Genomic DNA, 26,023 nt, shown 5'->3' on the forward strand with positions numbered 1-26,023 from the left:
CCAGCGTCTTCGTGGAGCTTGAGCGTCCCCTGTCGCGAAATGTCTTTTGACGCGGAGCGTCTCTTATTAGGTTTATAATGTTATCCTATAGAGGTCCTCGTGGGATGTTGTGTTTTCGTTCCTGTATTCGTAGAGATTCCTCCGTCTGTGGCAAAGATATTTTCTGCGCGCTGTCGATGTTGAATGAGCCCACTCAGCTAATAATTAGTCCCGGTGATCTTTCCTCCGTGCGCCGATCAGGTTTCAGACTCCATTGCCCATGAGGGAAGATGAAGGAGACGCATCTGGATATATAACGTGACATATCACATCCGAACGGACATGCATGTATGTAATGGACGTCAATTTTTTTATCACATAGTTGATAAGTTGCATATGCACCCTTCACACACTCTTAAGAGGGGATATCACCGAGGAGCCATCTGCGATTCACGACTTTGTCGCATGTAGATGGCGCCACACAAACATCCGGGTCTCAGCAAGGTGAAAGCTCTAACCAATATCCCTGTTACGAGTTACTTCTCCGCGGGATTGTGTAGTTCCATAAAAACAGCCTCCTTGACTATTGAGGTGCAGGGATCTCCCGTCATTGTTGGGGGGGGGGGGATATGTTTAATGCAAAGTTAAAAAAAGAGAAGGGAAAGGTTAGCCACGGTGTGGGCTTGCTATTCCCTAAAGCTTTCAAGCAAACAAAAGATTGTGTAGTTCCATAAAAATGTGTGACCTCCTTGACTATTGAGGTGCAGGGATCTCCCGTCATTGTTGGGGGGGGATATGTTTAATGCAAAGTTAAAAAAAAGAGAAGGGAAAGGTTAGCCACGGTGTGGGCTTGCTATTCCCTAAAGCTTTCAAGCAAACAAATGAAGACACAAACAGCTGTGACACAGAAAATTATGAAAAAAAAAAAAACAGAGGAAAGAGCTCCTTCACTAATCGTTGGGCATAGAACGCATCAGAGAATGCCCAGGAGTTTAGATTCCCGAAGGAATCGTGTCAGCGCAGACGTGACTTCAGCGTGCTGGGTAGGGCCAACTAGCACCGCGAGGGAAAGCTCATTGTTGGGTTGTCAAGGTCAACTGAGCTAAAGGGAAAAAAGGCAGGTCCGACCAAGGCGAATTTTTCTTCATTGTCTCTTCGTGGACTGCATCTACTGACTTTTGGGGTTGATGTTATCTTAGCTTTCCTAAGCTTTCCATGTCGGAGTTTTTCGACCCCAGCACGCAAAGTCCAAGTGTTATGTTTCGTTCGCCGCGCTTATTTCTATAAAATTATATTGACCAGCTGAAATTTCTTTGACTGAGAATTCGAACAGTAAAACATTTTGCAGACAGACGGCTTTTCGTAAAGCCAACTGCTGTGTATTCACAGAAAAACTGTGGTGCATTGATTGATTGATTGATTGATTACATTGACCATATAAAATTTCTCCAATCTACAAAACACGCACGCAAACGAGCCTACGCTTGATGTTTACGAGTCCCATATCATGTATTATTTCTCCTTTATTGGAAGCGGTCATAATCGGGCAGGAGGACACAAATAGGCGAAAAAAAATTTTTGTTTACAACTTCACTACAATGTCCCACCTCCTTCCTATTTGATGTCTGGCATATGGGTGTCGGAATAAATAGTCCTGGAATATATGGACCCCCCCCCCCCCGCCCACACACGCACACACATAAAAAAAAGTCATGGCAGTAAAAAAAGAGTCGCAGTCGGTAAAAGTGAGGGGGGATCCGGACATTTCGGTGCACGGACGTTTCGGTGCACGGGCATTCAGGTGCACGGCCATATCGGTGCAAAACGTTGCTGAAGTGTCTCGGAAAAATGGTATCGGGAATGGCTGTCACGATGTCGACATATCATAATAAAACAAAGGGAAGGGAAGGTTGTCAAGGAATTTGGTTTACGTAGAGAAGAACGTGCTTTATGTATGTGTGTGTGTGTGTGTGTTACTATAGATTTAAGACCTGATCTGCATGTGTTCGTGTAGAGCCACTAAATAAGCTACGCTTCAGAGTTCCAAGAGCAAGCATGCGCCATCTTGTTTCCGCGCCGCGCTACCCACGCGCACTTTTGGGAATTTTTAAACTTTTAAACTTTTGGGAATTTTTTTTTAATATTTTGCACCCCACGTTCTGGTCGGTACTGCACAGATATGTACTGCACAGTACTGTCCCTTCGTGTGTCCTATATTCTCGAGGTTTTACATCATGCATCATCTTCACCAGCTCGCTTGCTTCCTAGCCATTTTTTCAAATAAGTATGATACGACATAGTTGCAGGCCTGGAGGAGGAGGAGTGTCGTTGGGAGGAACCCGAGATGTCTGCCTGCCCGATTAGGCGGCATGTTTCTCGGGAAGGGAAAGGTGGTGGAAAGGAGGAGAGGAAAGGGTGAAGTGGAAGACCGAGCGGAATCCTGCGTCCGGAATCCTGCGTCCGGAATCCTGCGAGCGGAATCTGCGGATAGCTGCGTCCATGGGCTACTTCAGGGGAACTGTGCCTATTACACATCTGAGGGAAACCCAGGAAAAACCCCAGACGGCACAGCCGGCCCGCGGATTCGAACCGCGGACCTCCCAGTCTCCAAGCGCACGCGTTACCGCTGCGCCACCGGAGTTGCAGGCCTACCTGCCGGAAAACGTGCATTGTCATACCGATCAGGTCGGAAAAACCCAAGGCAGGAAACAGATTGGGCGATTGCGACACATACACCAACTCACGACCTACATAATAAGAGAGCGACCAGGTCACTTTCCCAAATCCCTATGGAGCGGCTGTCCGCGGAACCTCCTCGCAATTTCCTCCTCTCACAGGTGAAACGCCCGCTTGGCGCGCTGCCCACATTCCCTAAAACAGGGGGACTCCGCATTGGGACATGTGACGAGACGGTGTTCGTATTGACTCGTGTACATCTTTTCGACGTCCATATTGATTTGTAGTGTACAACATCGACTCCTGTGCTCGTTTTGTCTGGGTATACTTTACATGGACGCCGTTTATTTTGTTTTCTTGTGCGATGACATATTGGTACACAGTACAAGGTACTTCATTTGATACCACGCCGTCCTTGAAAAGCAAGTTCCCCCATACCTGGGAGAACTTGGGAGGTACCCGGGTTCGAGTCCCGGAGCTGTATGTGCAGTGTGGATTTTTTCGTGGGTTTTCATCAGACACTTTTAGACATATCTCCGCACAATTCCCTTGAAGTTGCCCCAGGACGCGTTTTCCTCCAGGGCTTTAGTCGTGACGTTGCCCACATCTGTGAGGCAGATAACAGTGAAACCTTTCACCACCCCCATCCCCATATCGCTGTAAAAAACCAATCAACTCATTGGCGATCCAGCAGTGGAGACAATCATGCTCTGGCACGTGGAAGTGCGCGCAGGGACTGAAACCGGGGCGAAACCGAAGACGACTTGGAACCCAAATTTCTTCCATATCCACATCTGCAATCCACCATTCGCAACTAACCAAAGCCGCAACCTGAACCGAATTATGTGATTTCGGTTACCGGTTCATATATATCGCATCCCAAGCTGATCGTGTTCACGCGTGAGCATATTCTTATGTGTGAGTATGGAAGCAGCGCAAGCGTAGAAGACGACGACTCGAGAAGACGAGCGCGTGATAGAACCAAGCGCAATGCAAGCCACGCCATCTTGGCGAATGTAAGTCGTAGAATAAAGAGCCGTTTCCTTCGACGCCTGTTGTTCCCCCAGCCGTAGCCTCACATCTGGCGCAGTCGACAGGATGGCGTGGCTTGCATTGCGCTTGGTTCTATCACGCGCTCGTCTTCTCGAGTCGTCGTCTTCTACGCTTGCGCTGCTTCCATACTCACACATAAGAATATGCTCACGCGTGAACACGATCAGCTTGGGATGCGATATATATTTCTTTACAACTCTGATTAGTGGCGTTGAACGTGCTTCTGCGACATCCACGCAGCCAGCAGATACATCCTACAGAAAACCGAAAAAGTACCGGTTCAACTGCTTGGTTACCGGTAACCACAAGCATTAAAACGGCGAGCCTCCTACCTGTAACCGCTTTCAGAGTTCTGACACTGAACCGTAACCAAACCGATATCCGCTTCGGTTCCAGTTCTTCAGTGATAGACTAAGTCCCGGTTTCACCATCACCAATTAGCATTTGAACCGAGAACAACGGTGTCTTAACTTGAATTTAACGCTGAACTATGCTACACTAAAGGAAGTTACTGTCACTGGAATATTCATCAGATCACGCAACGCTGGATCTTAGTCCAAAGTTAACCACTGTTGGTAAAAAAGGGCCATAGGTTAAGAGCAGTTCCTGCTGCTCTTCCTGTGGCGATACGCTCCTGTATGCCGTTATTTATATTTAAGATTAATTTAAAGTTGGTGCCATCACGCACTGAACAAGTGCGTCTGTATGTACACACTCGGTATCTCCAAAGTGAATTGTTGTAGGAAATCTCTTCTACATGCTCAAAAAGAAAAGGAAGAAATGTTAGTAATATCTTAAGGGGCAAAGTAAAAGTGACCGCAGCTGAATTGCAAGGTTTTGGAGAAATATCTCAGATGGATGACAGCACACTTTTTCGCTTTTCACGCGAGGAAGCATCTTGCCTTGCAAAAAGGCACTACGGAATAAACTATGCTCATGAGAACTGAGGTCTTCGTGGCCGTTTGGTGCGTAAAGATTACGATATGTTTGGCAAAAAAAAAAAAAGAAGGCACAAATATCTGACGCGGATGCGAAGAAGTCCGTAGAAAGCTACCGCATAAGCACTACAACCCCCATTGAAGTAGGGAATGTCGGCAGCGCCACCAATGCTCCTGCGGCAAACATGTGAAACAAAAAAGCCGGCGCTGGAAGGGGGGTCAAGTGAACTGGTCGTTCTCTTATTAAGTAGGTCGTGCACCAACTATCCGAAACAGCAGACGCTTTTGTTGATCCCTTACCTAATTTCCCAAAAAGAGCTGTTTCAAGGACTTCAACAGTGGGAAGGGAACCTGTCAGGAAAGGGAATCTAGGATAGGGTGTTGGATTTACGATGCTGTGTGGCGGAGGGATTCTTAGGTTCAGGTCCGCCTAATCCCTTTCGAGACAGGGCAGGCACTTTGAGGTGCCACCGGCGAAAAGTAAAAGAAACGAAAGGAATGAAATAGAATGAAAGGAAAAAATCACTAAAACACAAATACCTTGGCTGCCGATAGGTGTTTTCCCGTGTGCTGCTTCCTGGTCACTTCCGCTGGGGTTTTGCTTTGCTTGGCTTTGTTTGTTCGCAGGTTCTCCTGGTCTGTTGGCTGGTGCTGGTTGATTGGGTTCTGGCCGGTCCTGGTCTTGGATCGCTGACCGGACTGGCTTTGGTGTTGGCTATGGCTACCGTGTTAGTTTCTAGCGTGTGCAGAGCGGTTCTCGTTTGCTTTTCCCAATTTGTTAGGTGACGCTTGCATCTCTCTGCCATATCGCTGGGGTTTTCACTATTTTGAGGGGTGTTAGACCGAGCGCCGTTTGAATGTCTAACCCCTCTAGACGGGTTGCTTGGGTGGCACGGCATTTCAACATCCCGTGCTCTAGGTCTTCCTTCTTGCTCCCGCAAAGTAGACATGTTTCGTCAGGGTGGTCGAAGAATTGTGCGGTTTACCCCGTTAGCCCGCGATGTGGCGCCACAGGGAAGCGCAAATGGCTCTGGCGCAAAATACATCAATCAAGCAGCGCGTTACCTGCCTTCATGTTTTATCATATATCGGGATAACAGATAATCGGATGCGGATGATCCTTGTGTTAAAATGTTCAAAGAAGATTTTTGCTTTGCCGCTCCAGGAAAATGTTTGCATAAGTCTCTTAGTTTTTTTAGAAGAGCGTGCCAAAGCTTGAGTATCCAATTTTGGTAATTTTTTGTACTTCAGTAACGTGTTTAGAGAAACGCCCTGAGAAAACCAATAATTTTTTTCTGAAGCGACAAAGCGCATTTTCGAACGCTATCCAACAAGACCAGTCTCGTGAAATTCGGTTCATTATTTACCGAAAGAGACTGCAAAGTTTGTCCCATAGAAAATACATGGGGCCGTCGGAGGTGGTATCCCCTCTTAAAATGAACTTCACCGCATAGCACGCTGCTATCCAACCATAATCTCGAATCATATCGTTATCTGCCCTGATTTGTTGAAAACGGGGGGCGTACGCCTTTTTTGGGGCACGTAGCTGTTCATAATTGCCACACAACAACAACAAAAAAAAAAAAAAAAAAGCGTACGCCTCCCGTTTTATACAAGTCAAGGCAGATAACGATATCGTCCGAGATAATGGTTGGCTATGCGGAGAAATTAATTTCTAAGAGCGCAATTTCAAGGAAATATGAGCAATTGACACTCGAAGATTGTTTAGTACAGTTTCTGACAACTTAGAGTACGATATTTGAAGTGCATACAGAGTCGAAAAGCTTGAAACTATGCGGATGCAACCAAAAAGAACAACAAACGAGGGAAACAGGAAAAATTTTATATCTATATATTACCCACATCACATCAACGATTAGATGATCGTGCCGTCACAAAGAGATAACATGGAAATAATCAAGTTTTAAATCTCACTTCTGGTTGGTGCGGGACCTATACAGTAAGCGGAAGAAAATATGGCATTATAAAAGTCACCCCAAAAGAGAACAGTAAATCACTGTTGTGTCTCATGAAAAAAAGAAAAAGCACGATGTTACTCACCTTGTTTTACTTTATTTAGCATTATTTTACGCTCGAAGATTCTTTCTGTTTATTTCACGACTTCAAATCATTTTACGCGGAATTAAAGAAAGAAAATATTTCCTCGTTTGGTACCCACAGCACAAAGTCAATTTTACTATGTTATAGGAGGGAAATGATTCATAGACAAATGCTGCGTTGCTACTCTTTCTCATCTTAGCTTTTTTCTTCTTTTTCTTTTTTTTTTCTGTGGGACACAGGAAGCTGTTTGCGTGCCTGCGAATCGCTGGTGCCAGGCGAACAACGAGTACGAGCGAAGACAATAGCAAATAGGTTGGCGTCTGATTAAATGTTTTTTTTTTTTATCTGCATGTCCGCTTATACAGGCTGAAAGCAGGAAAGTTTTCTCAAGCGAAAGTACAGGATGACGAAAGAGTCTGTGCAACAACAACTACATGAATGACGATGGGGTGAGGTGATTCACCGCAACAGTTGCGGTACCATACCTCAGTGCATGTGGGTTAGTATACCAGTGGGATGACGATGAAAAAGATGAGGAATACACACTCGCACGCACACACACACATGACACACGCAAGGGAGGTATCACACACGCAGGTGCGTCGTAACTGATGGGGATAGCAGTTCATCCGGTCGGCCACCGGAGATGAAATGCTGTGAACATCACATCTCCGCATTCGTGGCAACAGCTCTGAGGTCAATAGGAGTTCAAGCAGGTTAGAAGACGTCAGGAACACATGGAATGAGTGCAGGCATTGACGGTGCTGCACAGGGTTAGAACAAGGACCCAAGATTGCTGCAAGGCTGAGCGGCTTGTTGTTGATACAGGTCAGTTGGGACTGGAGCATTGCTCTATCCGAACTGTATAGAGGGCAGTCGATGAGGACGTGTTGAATGCTTGCCACTATGCCGCAGTTGGAACACGAGCTGCTTGATGCATAACCTAGTCTGTGTCTGAACTGCGGGGTTAAGGCCACGTACACTGAGGCGAAGTCGATGCAGAAGGGAGGTGAGACAGCGGGGCAAACAGCCTGGGAGGGAATACGACAAAGTTGGATCGACGGCGTGCAACAAGGACCTGTCTGTAATTTCCCGGCGATATTGTTGAGACGCCATTGGTAGGATCATTGCCGACAAGAATGCCCTCCTGTCACCACGGGTCAACATATTCGGTATCACCGCCTATCATTGGCAACAGCAGCCACTCTGTCAGCCTCTTCATTCGCGCTTAGTCCACAGTGACCGGGGATCCACTGAAAAGTGATGGAGTGACCTACGTCGCAGAGACGCTGAGCGTCGCTGAGGATGTCCGTGACAATTGGAGCCAATGTATACCTCGTGCACCCATGCTCTCTATGCACTGCAGGGCTGCCCTGGAGTCCGTGTATACAACCCACATTCGCGGAGCTTCATGCAGAGCATACCGCAGGAACGACAAGATGCCGTAAAGCTCTGCGGACGTAAAGGAAGTGCAATGTGCCAGGCTATACCCGTGAGACACCTGGACCGATGGAATAACGAAGGCGACCGATGAACTTACAGGTGTAGAGGACCCGTCGGTCTAGACGGCAGCGTGCTCAGCGTAGACGCTTAACATCATGTCCAATGACATCTGGCGAAGGACTAACGGTGGCTTTTTTCTTTTCTTTTTTTTTTTTAACGTTGTGTTCCGGAATGCCGGGGGAGATCCAAGGCAGTGGCAGAGACCACGGGGGAGGCGAAGACACTGTTGGCTTTACTACAAACGAGGGAAATTTAAGCTTTGCTTCCGCAATGATTTTGTAGATGTTGCTCTGCTTGCGCTGATAAAGTTTTGCTACCAATGGATGACGGCGGTGATGAGCGATACGGCGTAGATAGTGACGTACAGTCTCCCTCGTCCTGAGGACTTCAATAGGTATGTCATGAGCTTCGACGATGACCATCCGGGTTTCTGCAGCTCTGGGGACGCCAAGACAGATCCTCAGGCCGCGTACAAGGGAGCATCGAAGCCGCTGAACTTGCGTCTCAGAAATGCCGTGAAGAACAGGACGGCTAAGTGAACCACGAACAAGAGCCTTGTGAACAGCCAGGAGTGAGTGCTCATCCATACCTCACTTGGCGCTAGATGACAAAGGACGGAGGTCCACCGCTGAACCTTCTTGTCAAGGTGATCGATGTGTTTTTTTCCAGTACAAGTTGCAGTCGAGGACGCCACTCAAAAATCTGTGATGTTTCACCTGCTTGGTCGGCGAGCCAGCAACAAACAGCTGATATCGGTGCATCTGCTTCCTTGTGAAGGCGAGAGCTGCAGGATTTGTCCCCGACATATCCCTCTGACTTTGGTGAAGAACTGCATGATTCTGCCCAGTGAACTTTGCAGACGACGCCGAATTGCAGGTCCTGATTTTCCAACTGTCCAGATACAAACATCATCATACATTGAGATATTGACCTTGAACATCAGGACTTGCAGGACCCACCACGACGAGGTTAAGTAATATACTTCAAATCTGTTCAAGGAACCCAATTCAACCCACCATTCAATTCAAGGCCTGCGTAGGAGGTCATACCTAGCAACTGCTCCACCTATAAAATTAATGCGAATGCTCTGAATAATGCGAATCTGAATAATGTGACTACTCTGAATGTGACTATACACTGAATGTGACTATACACTGACTGTGAATACTCTGACTGTGAATACTCTGACTGTGAATACTCTGACTGTGAATACTCTGACTGTGACTACTGACTGTGACTACTCTGACTGTGACTACTCTGACTGTGACTACTCTGGCTGTGAATACTCTGGCTGTGAATACTCTGACTGTGACTACTCTGACTGTGACTACTCTGACTGTGACTACTCTGACTGTGACTACTCTGACTGTGACTACTCTGACTGTGACTACTCTGACTGTGACTACTCTGACTGTGACTACTCTGACTGTGAATACTCTGGATAATGAATATTCTGGATAATGAATATTCTGGATAATGAATATTCTGGATAATGAATATTCTGGATAATGAATATTCTGGATAATGAATAATCTGGATAATACGAACTCTAAATAATGTGAATACTCTGAGCATATCGTACACACCAAGATCACAAAGTCTCTGTGGGTAACTCTATGTGGTCGTGACGGCTTAAATGTCCCTTACCTTGTAACGCTGACCGCGGAGCTGAATGTCGTGAAGGACTCGAATTAACGAATGGTCGCCGCCTCATTGTTTTGGGCGGGCAAGAAATCAGAAAGAAAGCATCCGGTGGCAGAAACGCAATCTTTTGGGTGGATTTTCCCGAGTCTTACTTATATTCAATTTACCCTCCCCGAGTGAACCATTCTGAAGACGCTCCCCGAGATATACATGCAACACTGACCTGTGGTGAGCTGCAAGTTTGCTGTATGGACTTCGTTGTTTTAGATGGATCTGCGGACCGGTAAGTGGCATTTATCTAATCTGTGGATTACGTAATGAATTTTGTAAATTTTTCGTCCATGCGTTTTCCCTGTTTTCCTAGTACTAGTCTAACATAAAGTGTGAACAAGGCAGGAAAATATAAGAGGATGTAACGGGAGTATTTGGAATGGGGGGAAGCAGTGGATCTCGAGATACGATTCTATATTGTTGACTGGTGTGCTGAACTGCGCCTCCCAAAGTAAGGGCTAGTTGCTCTGTTTGTCGTTGATATATAATGATAACAAATGATGGTCAATGATTAATAGTAATAACTAATAACAACCAATAAATTATAGTCCACTTCTATATAGGGAACAGGTCCTTATTGTTGCCTATAAATTCCCGGCGTGTTCGGTTTCGGGTTCCCCTGTTCGTGATAGATAAATACCTCCACAAGTATACTTCCCCTATACTTCATGATAATACATACTCCTCCTGATCTCTAGAGACAGCATAATCTCCCACCAGAGGAATTATCTGGCCTGTAAGCTGGGTGGATGAGCACCCTATCCCTTCCAATTAAGTACAGGCTGAGAGGAAACTCAGATTGTCGTGATAAATGTAATGCTACGATGGCTCAAAGTAAGGAATAACTGAACAATACTTTTTATAGAAGTGCATCTCTGGATGAACTTATCCTTGTGGTGCTTCATCCGATAAAAAAAATACAGAGACACAACGCCCTACAGGCAGCTTCGCGGTGCATATTCGCTGACGACGTGCAGGAAGGTGCAGCCGGGGAGTGCGTTTTGTAAATGGAGGGCGATGAGGGAGCAGGGGTTTTGGACGCTAGCGCGTGTAACGCGTGCACGTGATTGTTCTCTCTCTGCTGGATTAAAGGCCGCGGGTCGGTTGCTTCTGCACTTTCCCTTATCACTCATTTCCTTCGTATACTGATGAAAAACAATATATGAATAATATATGAAAAACTACACGTTGCTCGCAGCCGATCCTGTCTTGTGATTTCCGGCTAAGCGAAGTCCTGGGCGTATACAAGCATGGCAAAACTCTCGAAGGAGCACCGACGAGAAACCCAAGAAGTGACCGCAGTCTTCGACCATGAAGATGTCGACAGGAAGATGTCTGTAGAAGAGACCATACTCAAAGAAAAACTAGATACACTCAAGATTCACCTACACAAGGACGAAGACTCCGCGAAGGACGTCAAGTTGTCGCGATGGAGGAGGACCCTGAAACTGTCGCCTTTGCTCCTTCTGTATTTTATTGTGTCCTTCTGCCTCGCATTTACTGGCCCTTTTACGTCCTCTCTGGTAAGCTTCGAGTCCAGTAAGTCAAAGAACCTGGAAGGGGCACCAGATACATAGCACACGTCTTCTTCATTTTGTACCGCAGACTGCTGAGAAACGACTGGAGAAATGGCAGATCGCTGTGATTTTCGGCAGTTCTAAAGTCACGATATTCCTGGGTACCATCCTTGTCGTGGCTGTTGTGAGTATTCAGTTACTTTGACGTCCCCCAATTACATTGGACAAAAGCGACAACCTAATCTCATTCCAGATGAAATATCTGAAACCTCATTGGCTTATGGTTGTGTCCTTAATTGGCGTATCAATTTCGCTGGCTATCACAGGGTTAGTCTTCCATAAAAGCTGCACTCCTTGTCTTACGCTTTGCTCGCCAAAGACCTAGTCGGTCTTCTTTACGCGAAATGTGGCGTACCTCCTCTGCTGTCTTCTTCCAGGTGCCTTTCATGGATTCCTGAAGGCAGTGCCTTCGTAGGCACCTCAACTTTGATGGGATCTCTGTACGGTTTCTTTTATGCCTTCTTCACTGTCACACTCTACTCGATGGCCACCTATAGATGTCAGCGAAGCTGCGGCATCATCATTGTAAGTTTTCCTTTTATTTTTATTATGTTCTGAAAGCTACGTTACTGAAGCATTCGGAAGTCCGCGCCACGTGAATTTGATTTGAACTGTACATTCTCACAGTCCACACTTGAGTGTTTCTACGGAGCTGGTACCATAAGTGGAGCCCTCGCCGGTGTTGCAGTCTCGAACGTAGGTATCTGCAGACGTGCCTCATGCCACCCGTAAACCGCTATTAGCGAAAGCCATAATGCTCGTTTCAGTCGTGGAACTACTATATCTCCTTCTTTGTAAGCGGAGGTCTCCTCCTAGCCGGACTCCCGTTCCTCATATTCTGCTCACCAGGAAAAGGTTTGTAACGTACTGTGTGTTTTTTTATCTGGATTGGACTCTTTATGCTAGCTTCAATGAACCGCAGACGTCGAAGTGACGAGGAATAATCCAGACCAGAACTACTTTCGTTTGATCGGGAGCCCTCCCATGGTAGTGGACTTCCTCAATGTCCTGCTAGCGACGTCAGCGATAGGATTTCACGATGGCACTTTGGAATATCGTCTCGAATACGAAGAGGTGAGGACTATGGTTAAGTGCTCTTACCGAGCCTATGTTCCTACTTATTGAAAGGAAGGTGGGAAGGATATGTATATTGCGTGTGGTACTTCGTGATACCCATATAGCTACTGCTAGGGCATGCATACTGATATTGAGAGAACTCTGTAAGCCTCGGCTAAGGGACAAAAATCGAGAGAGACGGAACACAAGAACAGCACGACAGATAGCCTCATGTTCCGTGTCCCCCTGTTTTTGTCCTATAATCGTTGTGCACAGGCTGGTCTGGACCCTTTCTATTCTTTCGACCTTCTTTCTGCAAGCCTCGTAGAAAGCCCGTAGTGTTCCCATTGCGTTGTATTTTTGGGTTGTAACTTTTCTTCTTCTCAACTCAACTTTTAGTGTACGCCGCCCCAACTGCAGCTGGCTTTTAATCGCATGCGATCAGTGTTGCATATTCGTACAAATCGCACTGAATTGCAACCGGTTTAGAATACGTGTATATATCAGAGGTCTGACACTCTGTACGTGTCCTTTGCACTTGACATGCGAGGATGGTAACGCAACGGATAGTAAGTATGGACGAGAAACGCCATACCTGCCGTTCGCTGTGTTTGTCAGCCTGCCGTTTCTTTGTGTTCCATATACCGCGCTTGAACAAACGCGTCCCGCATCTGTACTCAACTTTGATCCATCTTCTGTCTGTTTGTCTTTAAGTTCCGGTTGAGCGTGACTGAAGTGGGAGCTGTCTTTGCAGTGCTGTACGTCTTCTACGTGCTTGGTGCACTCTTCTGGGGTTACGTCTCGTCTTACAAGTGGGTAAATACAAAAGACGAACTCTCCCAGTGTAAGGTGACACTACGTAGAATCATTTGCACTATGAGTTCAGCACTTCACTTGCTTTGTCCAAGACGTAGTATATCATTAACGGTGTTCCTTGATCTGTCGTTACTCTCAGGAAAAGGAGCATGTTACGATATTATTGGGCTTTGTCCTCCTGGTTCTCTCCTTCGTTTTCGTGGGTCCTGCGCCCTTCCTGCCGTTTGAACCGTGAGTTTGGACCTTGTCGTTTGGACAGTGTATACAAGTAAATGTTCCCTTTGCAGAAGGCTGTGGCTAGTGTACATTGCACAGGCCCTCTGCGGCGCCGGTGCATCGGCGGTCGTCGTCTGCAGCTTTAGTCGTGCCATCAAAAGAGCTATGTGAGTCTGCCATTGCACTCAGAGTATAGAGAATAATTGATTATAATTGATTGTCCGTTTCTTCACGCCCCTTCCTTATGTTATAGTTAACCAATGTTCACTAACATGAGGCCCACAACTATGGCAAGCGTTTCTTGCAAAAAGCGTCAGAAGTTATGAACAGTATGGTACCGTGAAAAATGATGCGAACCTTTGGTCTCACTTGCACCAAAAATATACCAGCAATACCAAAAGAAACATTGACCCACAAACCGCAAATGCACCGTGACGTTAACATGATGATCCGCAAGTGTCCAATGGCTGGATGATTTTGGTTGGCCCGAGTTGTGGGATTTCTCACCCGAATCCCAGGCAAATTCAGTTCGCTACTATAGCTCAGTAGGCTATAGAGCACGCGAGTGACTTTTTAATCTCGGGGTCGTGAGTTCGTGTCCCACGTTACGTGGCGATTTTGGGGAATTTGCTCAGTGTACTACTGTGGGTTCTCGACCCGACCCATTGCGTCACCCAGGCGCCCAGGCCAAGAGAATAGCAACTCCGCTTGCCACGATGACACACTTATTCCGCCATTCCAACTCGACAAGGTTGTGTGTAGGTTCGACAAGAACCCAGTAGGAACTTTCGCCATGAATGTATGGATCCATGACCGCATTAATGATCGAGATTCACAGAACAGGTTATGCATTAAGTAAGTCGTGGTTATGGGTTCGTACTCTGAAACATGTGCTGGACCAAGCTCTGTTACGTTGTCCTCAAAATGACAAACGCCTGATCATTCTAGCATAATGGTTCAGTTGAGTTCAATTCAGTTCAGTAACTATGGCGCCACCATCTGATGGTCATTTTCATGACTGCTTCCTGTCTTTTCGGGACAACAGAGAACGTGGCTTTCCCGACAACATGTGGACATTCGGCAGCGTAGTCGGGTTCTTGTTCGCGGGCATCGCCATTGGGTAATATACCGTCTCTCTGAAGTTACAGCGTCGATATTAAAATTAAAATCCTCTTTTTCTTTTTTTTAAGTGCCGGTGTATCGCCATTACTGAGTAAGTTGGCGACGGAGAACATCCAGTATCGAAACGCCACGTCTATCATGCTGGCCGTCCTGGTCTTCTGGGTAAGTAGACAGGTGTAGTTCTGTTAGACTTCTGTTCGAACATACTCGTATCTCTCAAAATCAACGCGCTTGTACATACTTCTAATGCCTGACTCAAGTTCCATGTGCACACCCCTGGACATTATTTGGTCTTCTCATTCCAACAATCTTTTACCAGATCTGTGCCATAACTTTCAAGAACTTCGATTCGGTGTTCCCACGAGGCTGTTGTTCAGACCGTGCTCTTTTAGAAGCGGTAGCTTTATAGTGCCATCCACTGTGTAGGTCCGTCCATAGCTTTATGGGATCACGTGACCAAAAAATTACCGCCAACGATGGTGCATTAAAGCTATTGCATTTAGACGCGTTCGGCACAATGTCCCCAAAGATTTTTTTTCCCCAAAGCCAATTTTCATTTCTGAGCACATCTGTGTAGCTTGTCCGCTCAGAACGTCGTTCAGTGCATGTTGACATGACGTCATATGGTGTTACCATGCAGTGCATCGTGGGCCTCGGTTCATGCATCGTCGGCTGTAGAAGACGGGCGACACTTATCAGTAGCCGCGGACCCAAGGAAGTTTACCACAAGAAGAACGTACTTTGATGCAAAAACATTTCCTGGCATCTGTTCGTCTTGAAGGCGCTTCTGAAATTTCGGGGAACTCGTTTCGTCATAAGACAGTAATAATGGCATTTGTTTTCTTTGTTTTTGTTTTGTTTCTCTCTCTCTTCGTAATAAAACGTTACGCTTCTCGTGGGACAAGGGTTGTGATATTTTTTTAATGTAATACTTGTAGCGTTGAATGACAGATTCCATGCATATAAGGGCGTATAGACCAAGTGTAATAGATACGGTTGGGGTCTTCCTGGCTGTACTGAATTGTAGCTCTCGGTAGGCATTGTGCATAATGGGCTCGCTCGCCTGCACAGGGAACACCCTGGCTCACCGCCATCGATGCCACCTGTGTTGGCAAGCATAAGTTATTACCAGCATTTATTTCCGTAGTTTCGCAGTGTCCTGCAGATATTTCATCAGGCATTGTACATATTCACTGAGGTAGGTGGAACGCAAGACAGCATTCAAGCGACGACGTCTGAAATCGCCAACATCGTCATCTACGCTTGTAGGAGGCTAATTTCAGCGAATTTCGACCAAGCTAGGAACCTGATCATCTCCATTTTTTTGAAAAAATATATTCTTCAGGGGACGGGAAATTATGAAAAATTCGCCTATATTTAAGCCCCAACCTTCAGCCATTTTCGAGGGAGAGGGGGAGAAAAACTGGTCGAAATGTGACCCAGTCGTTTCGGGCTACTTTGCGGGCTTCTCAATTGAGAACTATGCGTTTCTAAGAGCCACCATTTTTTTCACCTGCTCACTACTACATGGAAAACTCACTTTCTCTTTCCTACCTGTTTGCAACTGCAACTTTTTTCATAAAAAAATGGCAAAGTCGCAAGAAAACGCGAAAAACGCCGTTTTTCGGCGCCTTCCTGACGCCGCTTATCGGAGAATAATGAAACCTACAGCACTCGTTTCGACATTGCACGTCTTATCTCTTGATACCATTTCCATTGTTCTAGAGCTAATCTGCTAGAAGCAGATTGTAGTAATCCCACAGGAGGTATCGCGATTTAGCTGTATTTTGGCCGGCGCTTGCAAAAAATGGCCATCAAAAAGTTGCCGCGACTTTTTTATATGTTGCGCAAAAACCCTTTCCTAAGGCACAGAAAAAAAAATGAAATTCGTATTTGATTGTCGGTGACGCTACGATTTTTTAAAGTGGCAGTGTGCATGCGCGCTGCGCGCTACCCCTAAGCGGTGCTCTCCCGCAGCTGGTCGGCGTTACGGTCGCCGAGGGCGGACGCGATTCAGAGAAATCAAGTTAAAAACGCGGTTATGGCGCTTTTATGGCAGCTGTCGTGGTAAAGCTCGAAGTTTGTACAGTATACGTGCATATATGCATTCCTCTCTGCATGGGCTAATAGAGTTCATTCACTGACGTCACCTCGCCGCCATACTGTAGGTCCCTCGATGTTATGTTCCCGCATTCGTACGGTGCCATACGCTTTGTTGATGACTATTAACGTCGAAATCAGGGAATTCCTTGGATATGCTACAAATCACACTGCACAATAACTTTGAAACACCAAATATACGGTGGGTGCGATATCGGTAGCGGCTTGGATGGGACAGTATGACGGCCGATGCAGCACATCTGCCAGCGACAGTGCGTTCTCCTCAAGCGACAGTGGCGGTCTCCTGCGGATGACGTCACGTGAATAAACCTTATAGTAACCCACTTGGGACGAATGGAGTAAAATTCGTTCAAGCTAAGCCTTATGTCTGGATACTTGTTCCTAAGTTTTCTGTAGGCTTCGCGGACTGAACAAGTCACGTACCTCTTAGCTTTTATGAGTTTCTGGCCGCGTCCTTTAACGTGCACGACATCTCTTGGTCTGACCAGTCAATATGTGCCTTCCTTGATGTCAAGACGGTCGTTGACGTACTACCCGCATCCAATGTATGCTGAATCACTCGCAGCTGAGCAGTACGTCCTCAGTGTCGTCTGGCACTCCACACTGAGGGCAGTCTGGTGGGGGAGCTATCCGGACTAGAGCCCTGCACGGGCCGACTTTTCCGGGCTCGACCCAGCCCGGGCGCATCGAAAAATGGCCCGGCCCGACCCGGGCCCGGACCTTCATATTTTTATGCGGCCCGGCCCGGCCCGGCTCGGCCCGGCTCGGCCCGGTGACCCGGCGAGTAGATCCCGGCCTAGTATTTCCAGCCGCGACGTACGCGTTTCTGGCGATTATCAAACAAATTTATAAGTAAATTTATAAAGAGAGAAGACAAATATACAAGTGATGGCGGTTTAACCCCGTATCTGCACGAGACCAAATTAATTCCAGAACGCACGCGGGCATGGGCGTTATCGTTACACTGTCAAGATTTTGCGGAGGTAGAGCATGCTGTCGACAAACTGCTTCTCCCAGTCCATACCCCTCTCACCAAGCTTTGCCAAAGTGATTGTGAAATATGTGAGGAATGAGGAGCAATGTAAATTGGCTTGGAGAATGTTCTAGAGGGTCGAATCATATGCAAAATGCAATATCCTTTGCTTGTCTTTGCAAAATATGCACAGGAATGACGCAAGCGCATAATGATATGAACTATAATGCATCTCCATTGTGTGGAATTAGCTGCGTGGCCCGGCCGGGCCTGACTCTCGGGAACATATTTGTCGGCCCGGGCCCGGCCCGGCCCGCGGTGCTAGCGTATTTTGTCGGCCCGGGCAGGGCTCTAATCCGGACACGGTTCAGAGACGCGTGCCCGAGGGGAACGTTTAGCCGCATTAGCGGTCAAGTAACGACTTCGGTGTTCTGGGCGGTGGTCGATGGTCGATTCCCTCACCGTTAACCAATCACTTTTTATCAATCAGATGCGCAGAAGGCCTATAGGATATGATCATGAATTGATGTTTTCTTATATGGAGGACAGCTTCGCGGGCTTGCCCCGCTGTCCCGATTGTAACAATGTATATTATATTATACGTTAATAAAGTGGGGAAAAAAATACGTTTCGCATCGGAGCCGGTGAAATAGGTTTTCTGTGTGGTGTTATGACTTGGCGACTGGCGCCATACCGGACGACACCAGATCAGCTGCATACGCGAAAACACGCTGCGGCGAAACCAGAGATCCACTTGAGATCCACCAGTACCTTCGCCGTCAAAGATCAATTGTTTGCCGCCAGTTGAAGATGAAAGGAACCGAGCTGTGCGGTGCGTGAGAACTACGTCGACCTTGCGCGCCAAAGACTTTATATAGCATTGGGCACTACAGCCCATCTCTCTCATTCCTACTCTGACATCATGTGAATAAACTGCTACGTCTCTATCTTCCCTCGCTGAGTCTCCTTCGGCCTGCTACCACACCCGGAGTCGCAACAACTGGTTGGCAGCGTCGGGATGAACTTCGTCGGGTCATGACTTCTGGTGCGGGTGAGTGTTCGGTTTTCTCCATTGGTTTGCCAGACTATAAGCTTCACAGTGCTTAGTGAAACTGTAGCGATAGTTGGAGACCTGTTGATTTCTTTGAGGCGTATAAGTGTCAACCTCAGGAAAAACAGTACAGTTTGGAGTATAGCCGGCACTAAATGAGCGTCATGGATCTAAGTAAGTTGCGCGTGCCAGATCTTTTTGCTCTGTGTGAGGAATTAGGGATCAGCGTAGGGAAGGCGAAAAGAAAGCCACATATCATAGAGCTCATTCGTGAAACAGACACGGAAGATAGTGAGCTACTAGAATGCTGGGAACTGATTGTGGAAAAGCGTGATGCAGAGAAGAAGGAACGGGAAGAGAGACAGTTGATTGAACGTGAGGAAAAACAGAAAGCACATGAATTGGAAGTCAAAAGGCTAGAGTTAGAGATAAAACGACTAGAGGTTGAACGTTCCAATCGTGCTTCCGTCCCGCCTAATGAGAGGGGGACTGAAACTTTCAAAATGAAGGATCTTATGCAGCCTTTTAAGATAGGAGAGGACATAGGTCTCTTTCTCGTGAATTTTGAAAGGACATGTGAGAAGGTCGGATTTTCGAAAGAATCTTGGTCACAAAAGTTGTTGACACTTCTCCCTTGTGAGGCAGCTGATGTAATTGCCAGGCTGAACAAGGAGGACGCAGAAGATTATGACAAGGCCAAGTCTGCACTCTTAAAGAAGTATCGCTTGTCTACGGAAGCTTTCAGACAAAGATTCCGTAGCGCATCGAAAAAAGCAAACGAGTCGCATCCTGAGTTTGCGTACCAGCTGAAAGCTAACTTAGTTGAGTGGCTTAAAAGCGCCGGAGCTTACGAGGATCGCGGGAAAGTCATTGAATGCTTCGCGGTAGAACAGTTTTACCGATGCATTCCCGAACAGGCCAAATTTTGGATTCAGGACAGGTTAGAGAAACCTGATATTCAAAAGGCGGCAGAGTTAGCAGAAGAGTACTCAACACGGAGAGGTCTAAGAGAAGACCAAGTCGGTAGGCCAAAAACTAGCAGGGACACCCGGGCAGAATTTGTAAAGAAAGCAGAACGAGGTAAAGAAGAGCCACGAAGGGCATCAAGCAAAGAAGGGTTGGCAGATGGGGTGACGACCCCGAAAAAGGAAAGTGCGGACGTGCCAAGCAGGGCGAACGCTAGGGCATTCGAGGCTAAAAAGCCAACGGTTTGCTACAATTGTAATAAGCCAGGTCACATTGCGGCACAATGCGACAAGAAGGTGGTGTTTTCCTACGTTAGTGAAAGTGAAGATAACCGGAAGCTCTTGGAGCCATACATGACAAACCTAAAAGTGAATGGAAAAGAGTGTAGGGTACTCCGTGACTCGGCAGCGACGATGGACGTAGTTCACCCCTCGTACGTTAGGCCTGGAGACCTCACAGGCGACTGTGCCTGGATTAGGCAAGTCGTAGAAGAAAACAGTGTTTGTCTTCCAGTGGCCAAAGTGTCAATAGAAGGACCTTTCGGCATACTCATTACAGAAGCAGCGGTTTCCGCGAATCTTCCGTTACACTATCCATATCTGTTTTCGAATAAGTCGGATCAGCTTCTGCGTGAAAGGGGGCAATCTTTTTCAGTAGAAACGGTACAGGCGCTGACACGCTCGAAGGCGCGCGAACTTGCTGTACAGGTGAGGCTTGACCGTAAGGAAAATACCGCTGAGCCAGATAGCGATTCTGTGGCGTCAGGCGGATTAGAAGATCAAAAGGGTACAAGTGATCAGAGCGAAAGAGAAGAAAGTAACCGTGCTGATGATGATACCGCATCGTGGTCAGGCACAGGAAGTGCTGATGATCCGGACGAGGGTTGTGCGATTTTAACGCCGGTGTCGAGCAGCTTCCAAACTTTAGCAAAAGTTGATCGCGCAACACTCATAGCGGAGCAGAGAAAGGATCCGTCACTGATAAATCTCTGCGACAGTATTAGAGAGGGCATCTCCAAGGATAATGTCACGTTCTATGAAAAGTGGGGTTTGTTGTATCGGCAGTACAGGGACAAGAAGGGTAGCGTGCATACGCAGCTTGTTGTTCCAAAAAGGTACAGAGAGGACCTTTTGCATTTGTCACACGGTAGCTCGTGGTCAGGACACCTCGGGGTTCGAAAAACGAAAGCTCGCTTGACGACCGAGTACTACTGGCCGGGTTGCTGGAAAGACGTCAAAAATTGGGTGATGTCTTGCGACACTTGCCAGCGTGTAGGGAAGCCGAATGACAAACTCAAAGCACCGATGTGTCTAGTACCAATCATCACTGAGCCCTTTCGAAGGCTGGTGATAGATATTGTTGGGCCGTTACCCGCGACACAGCAAGGACATCGTTATGTGTTAACAGCGCTGTGTCCGGCAACAAAATTCCCAGAAGCGGTGCCACTCAAGGAACTCAGTTCAGCTCAAGTAGTTGACGCACTACTTTCGATCTTTGCCAGGGTGGGTTTTCCCTCGGAAATACAGAGTGACAACGGCAGCGTGTTCACAAGCAATCTTACAACTACTTTTCTAGAAAAGTGTGGAATGAAAATAATTCACAGCTCTATCCACCATCCTCAGTCAAACAGTGTGGAAAGAATGCACTCAGTCCTAAAGCGGATACTAAGAGCTTTGTGCTTTGAACACAAGACCAATTGGGAGTCTTGTCTCCCAGCCGCGATGTTTGCTCTTCGTTCGGTTGCCCACGAGACTACAGGTTTTAGTCCCGCCGAACTAGTGTATGGGCGTACGTTGCGTACACCCTTGCGCATGTTAAAAGAATCTTGGGAAGGGCAAGAAGAGGATCCGACTGTAGTGCAATACGTCCTGGATCTCCTTAACCGTCTACATAACGCTAGGGAAATAGTGGAAAGTAACATGAAGGCCGCCCAAGAGAAAGGTAAATCCTACTACGACAAAACGGCAAAAACAAGGACATTTAAAGCAGGTGATAGAGTCATGCTCTTAAAGTCTTCCAAGCAGAACAAGCTAGAGGTGCGCTGGGAGGGTCCCGCGCGAGTTCTACATAAGTTTTCGGAAACAAACTATGCCGTCAAAATGGAAGGCAGGCGCAAAGAGGTTACGATATATCATTGCAATCTCATGAAACCTTACAGGGAACGAGAGGCTATCGTGAACCTAACCCTAAACGTACCGGAAGAGATGTCCCAGGATATACCTACGGTGGGGGATAACCCAGAATTCACAATTGACGAACTGCTCACCAAGATGGGAGATTTTAACTCGTTACCCCAACATCAGTTGTCTGATGTGAAGGAGGCGCTTGAGGAATTTCGGGATGTTTTCTCGAGCACACCGGGTAAAACTACATTGGTGGAGCATGACATCGAGCTCATTAGTGACGAGCCGATCCGTTCCAAACCATACAGGGTATCCCCCCGACAAAGACAAATCATGGGGGCGGAAATCAAACGCATGTTAGATCTGGGGATAATCGAACCTGGAGAGAGTGACTATACTTCGCCACTAATACTGGTAGAAGTGCCAGGGAAGGACCCTAGACCCTGCATAGATTATAGGAAGCTGAACGCTATTACTCGCGATCAGATGTATCCTATACCGAACATCGAAGAAAGGGTGGAGAGTATAAGTAAAGCAAAGTTTATTTCAACTTTGGATCTAGTTCGAGGCTACTGGCAGGTGCCTCTATCGGAGCGCGCTAGTCGGTTCGCCGCTTTCGTTTCCCCAGTGGGGACATTTCGCCCACGAATGCTCAGTTTTGGGCTCAAGAACGCCCCGTTTTGTTTTTCGAGTCTCATGGATCGCGTCCTAAACGGACTGGGAGAATTCGCACTCCCATACTTGGACGACATCGCCATTTTCTCAGACAGTTGGGAAGATCACATTCGTCATTTGCGGGTCGTTCTAAAAAGGCTTCGTGAAGCAGGGCTGACAGTGCGAGCCGAAAAATGCCAAATAGGGAAGGCTGAAGTGGGCTACCTGGGGCACATAGTTGGGCAAGGGTATCGCCGCCCGGCTGATGTAAAGATTGCTGCAGTAGCAGATTATCCACTACCCACCACAAAAACGGAGTTAAGAGCGTTTCTGGGTCTCGCTGGATATTATCACCACTACATTAAGAACTACTCGAACATAGCCAGTCCTCTCACCGATGCACTCCGAAAGACAGAACCGAGTGTAGTCAATTGGGATGACTCGAAAGAAAAAGCCTTCAGAACACTCAAAGATGCGCTTACTCATAAGCCCGTGCTAAAAGCACCTGACTATAATCGTATATTCATTGTCCAGTGCGACGCCAGTGACCGGGGAATCGGAGCAGTTCTTTGTCAACTAGACGAAGGAGGACGAGAACGGCCGATCTTGTACATAAGTCGAAAACTTACTGGCCGGGAAGAGGCTTATTGCGCGTCCGAAAAAGAATGTGCATGTTTGATTTGGGCAGTGCAGAAGCTGTCGTGTTACCTTTCGGGATCAAGATTCGTAATTGAAACTGACCACTGCCCATTAACTTGGCTGCAAAACATGTCATCAAAAAACGGACGTCTGCTCCGTTGGAGCCTAGCATTACAGCCCTATAACTTTGAAATCAGGTATAAAAAGGGAAGCGAAAATGGGAATGCTGATGGGCTCAGCCGTTGTTTCTAGTTGCATAAATGAGCTCTTCAGATACTTCTATACTTGTAAATAGCAGTACTGTAATCAACTGCTTGATTTTTTAGCTACGTTTGTTTTGTTGTATAAGGGTCTGGCTCAAGCAACCACGAAGATGAAATACCTCACTTGAAGATTTGGCTAGAACCCATACAAAAGGGGCTAATTACTGATTTCGGGATAGTTCGGGCGAAAAACAAGAATTGCCCTATAGAATGGAAGTCTGGCACACTATATGGGAGAGCCAGCACTTGTCTGTGCCGGGGTTGTGTCTCGGGGTTGTTTGTTCTGTCACTGTGCTTCCTTTGTTATCACGTTGAGCCACAGATTAGAAGACAGGGCCATTTGACTGGCAGAGGTCTCATCAACACCAGCGAGGGTATTACTGAAGACCAGGCGCAGCACGGCAGAGCTTTTTCGCGCAAGAGAGCTTCAGATCTTCAGCTTCACAGCTCGACTTCTTGAAGCATGGTCATCTTCGAAGGAAATGTGCTCCTGAAATCCTGACTCATCAATTCAGCAGAGCAACTTCAGGGATTGCTCCCCCTTTTGATGATCTACCCAGCGGGGGGGTGCTGTTATGACTTGGCGACTGGCGCCATACCGGACGACACCAGATCAGCTGCATACGCGAAAACACGCTGCGGCGAAACCAGAGATCCACTTGAGATCCACCAGTACCTTCGCCGTCAAAGATCAATTGTTTGCCGCCAGTTGAAGATGAAAGGAACCGAGCTGTGCGGTGCGTGAGAACTACGTCGACCTTGCGCGCCAAAGACTTTATATAGCATTGGGCACTACAGCCCATCTCTCTCATTCCTACTCTGACATCATGTGAATAAACTGCTACGTCTCTATCTTCCCTCGCTGAGTCTCCTTCGGCCTGCTACCACACCCGGAGTCGCAACAGTGGGCGCGCGCTGGTGAGCGTCCGGTGCCATAGTGGATCGGCTACTCCCTATAGCTGCGAACGTCCGCGTGACTCAGCATCCACTGTGGTCTGATATCGTGCCCCTTGTCGATACACGCTGCGATGATACCTTGTACTACAAGTGAAATTCTGCTGGTTTCTTTTGCGAATGGCTTATGTATTGATTTAGGGTACCGCGCATGACCTGCGTTGTTTGAAACACATCATTTCATCATTATTATAGCGTACCTGTTCTTTTTAAGTCTCCGCGGTCTACTCACCGAGCAAACGAATGCCGCTTAACATGAACAACCTCCAAGATACGATAGCTACATGTTATGTGGGCCTTTCACACCGTTGCGCGTTTTGATGTGTTGGCAACTTGTACTGGTACTGGCAACTTGTTCTGTCAAGTGATGCAATATGGGTTACCTGTATACCGCAGGTTTCGGAAGTCAAGGAAACATTGACAGAAGGCAGACATAGAAGAAGACACAGACAGACACAGGAATAAAATGGGGAAGTTGGCAATAGTTCATATCTGAATACTGTAGCACAAATCACGGGACGGAAGGTTAGAACAGATACGTATGACAAGGGAGTCTGCAGGTGTACTTGTCGTATCTGTTTTAAACTTCCGTCCCGTCTTTTGTGCTGCAATATTTAGATATGGACACAGACAGTGTATGGGTCCACTCTCCGTCCTCCTTTTTTCTTTTCAAGCTGCGATGTATAAGAATGCTCACATTGGTAAGTGGATTGAGCACTTCTTGCCCCCGTGTGAATGCAGTGCATGCTCTGTACACGTGACGTCCCTGTTTGATCCCATGCCAAGGGGCAGGGCTTGAACATGCCCCGTCTGATATGACTCTAAGCGCACGCCGTCAGACACAATAGCACGACGTAACATCTGGACTCGTCGATACTGACGATAAGCAACAATGTGCGCATGCTACGTCACATTACAAGACCCATGCTGTCCCGTATACGTTGGAAAATTATCGATCACGTGTAACGCAGAAGGTAGAGGGATCGCTTTCTTAAAAACAAAAACAAAAAAGATAGAAGGCGGACACTGATTTCATTAAAATGTTAATGATTAGATAATGATTTCTTTTCAATCAGTGTAAAGGCCGTCAAAAATGACACTCAGAGTCAGACGTGCCAAAAGAATCCTCCTTCAGCAGTGCGCTCTTAGAAATATAGTACGCTCCTAGCCAATCATCATCTCCAATGATATCTTTATCAGCCCTGATTTGTTGAAAACGGGAGGCGTACGCCTTTTTTGTGACACTTATGCTGTTCATAATTGTCACAAAAAAGGCGTACGCCTCCCGTTTTCAGCAAATCAGGGCAGATAAAGATATCATTCGAGATGATGGTTGGCTAGGAGCACGCTATGCAATGAAGTTCATTTTTAAGAGTGTGGTTTTGTTTTAATTCACTTTTTACATCTGCGCAGACATGTGCGCTACCAAGTTCCTCATCGTCACACATCGTGTAAAAAAATATAATGTGCAATAAAAGGATTTTTCAATTGCGCTGTTAAATGGAAATCACTAGCAATGAGAACAGCTTCTGGAGGTGCACTTTGAAGCCATACGAGGTACGACAACGGTATAGGCAGGGCCGACGT

At 46.9% G+C, this 26,023-nt stretch overlaps 1 protein-coding gene and 2 long non-coding RNA genes across 4 annotated transcripts; all 3 read left to right on the plus strand.

Moving 5' to 3' along the window:
* The first annotated feature begins 11,236 nt into the window (after positions 1 to 11,236).
* On the plus strand, positions 11,237 to 12,877 carry LOC135387733 (uncharacterized). The gene is made up of 8 exons (XM_064616831.1): positions 11,237 to 11,428; positions 11,511 to 11,606; positions 11,676 to 11,749; positions 11,860 to 12,007; positions 12,110 to 12,178; positions 12,250 to 12,337; positions 12,405 to 12,556; positions 12,815 to 12,877. Exons 1-8 carry the CDS (start codon positions 11,237 to 11,239, stop codon positions 12,875 to 12,877), a joined length of 882 nt encoding a protein of 293 aa, XP_064472901.1.
* Positions 12,878 to 13,268: 391 nt separating this feature from the next.
* Positions 13,269 to 13,769, plus strand: LOC135389894 (uncharacterized). Of its 2 annotated transcripts, none has more exons than XR_010421610.1 (3): positions 13,269 to 13,350; positions 13,494 to 13,585; positions 13,642 to 13,769. It is a non-coding gene; the product is annotated as an uncharacterized LOC135389894 (long non-coding RNA). The 2 variants fall into 2 exon arrangements; XR_010421609.1 differs by having other exon boundaries at positions 13,283 to 13,354.
* A 1,013-nt stretch (positions 13,770 to 14,782) lies between these two features.
* Positions 14,783 to 15,586, plus strand: LOC135389895 (uncharacterized). The gene is made up of 2 exons (XR_010421611.1): positions 14,783 to 14,854; positions 15,333 to 15,586. It is a non-coding gene; the product is annotated as an uncharacterized LOC135389895 (long non-coding RNA).
* The last annotated feature ends 10,437 nt before the right edge of the window (positions 15,587 to 26,023 follow it).

This window comes from Ornithodoros turicata, chromosome 3 (assembly GCF_037126465.1).
Source record: "Ornithodoros turicata isolate Travis chromosome 3, ASM3712646v1, whole genome shotgun sequence".
In the NCBI taxonomy this organism is placed as follows: Eukaryota; Metazoa; Arthropoda; class Arachnida; order Ixodida; family Argasidae; genus Ornithodoros; species Ornithodoros turicata.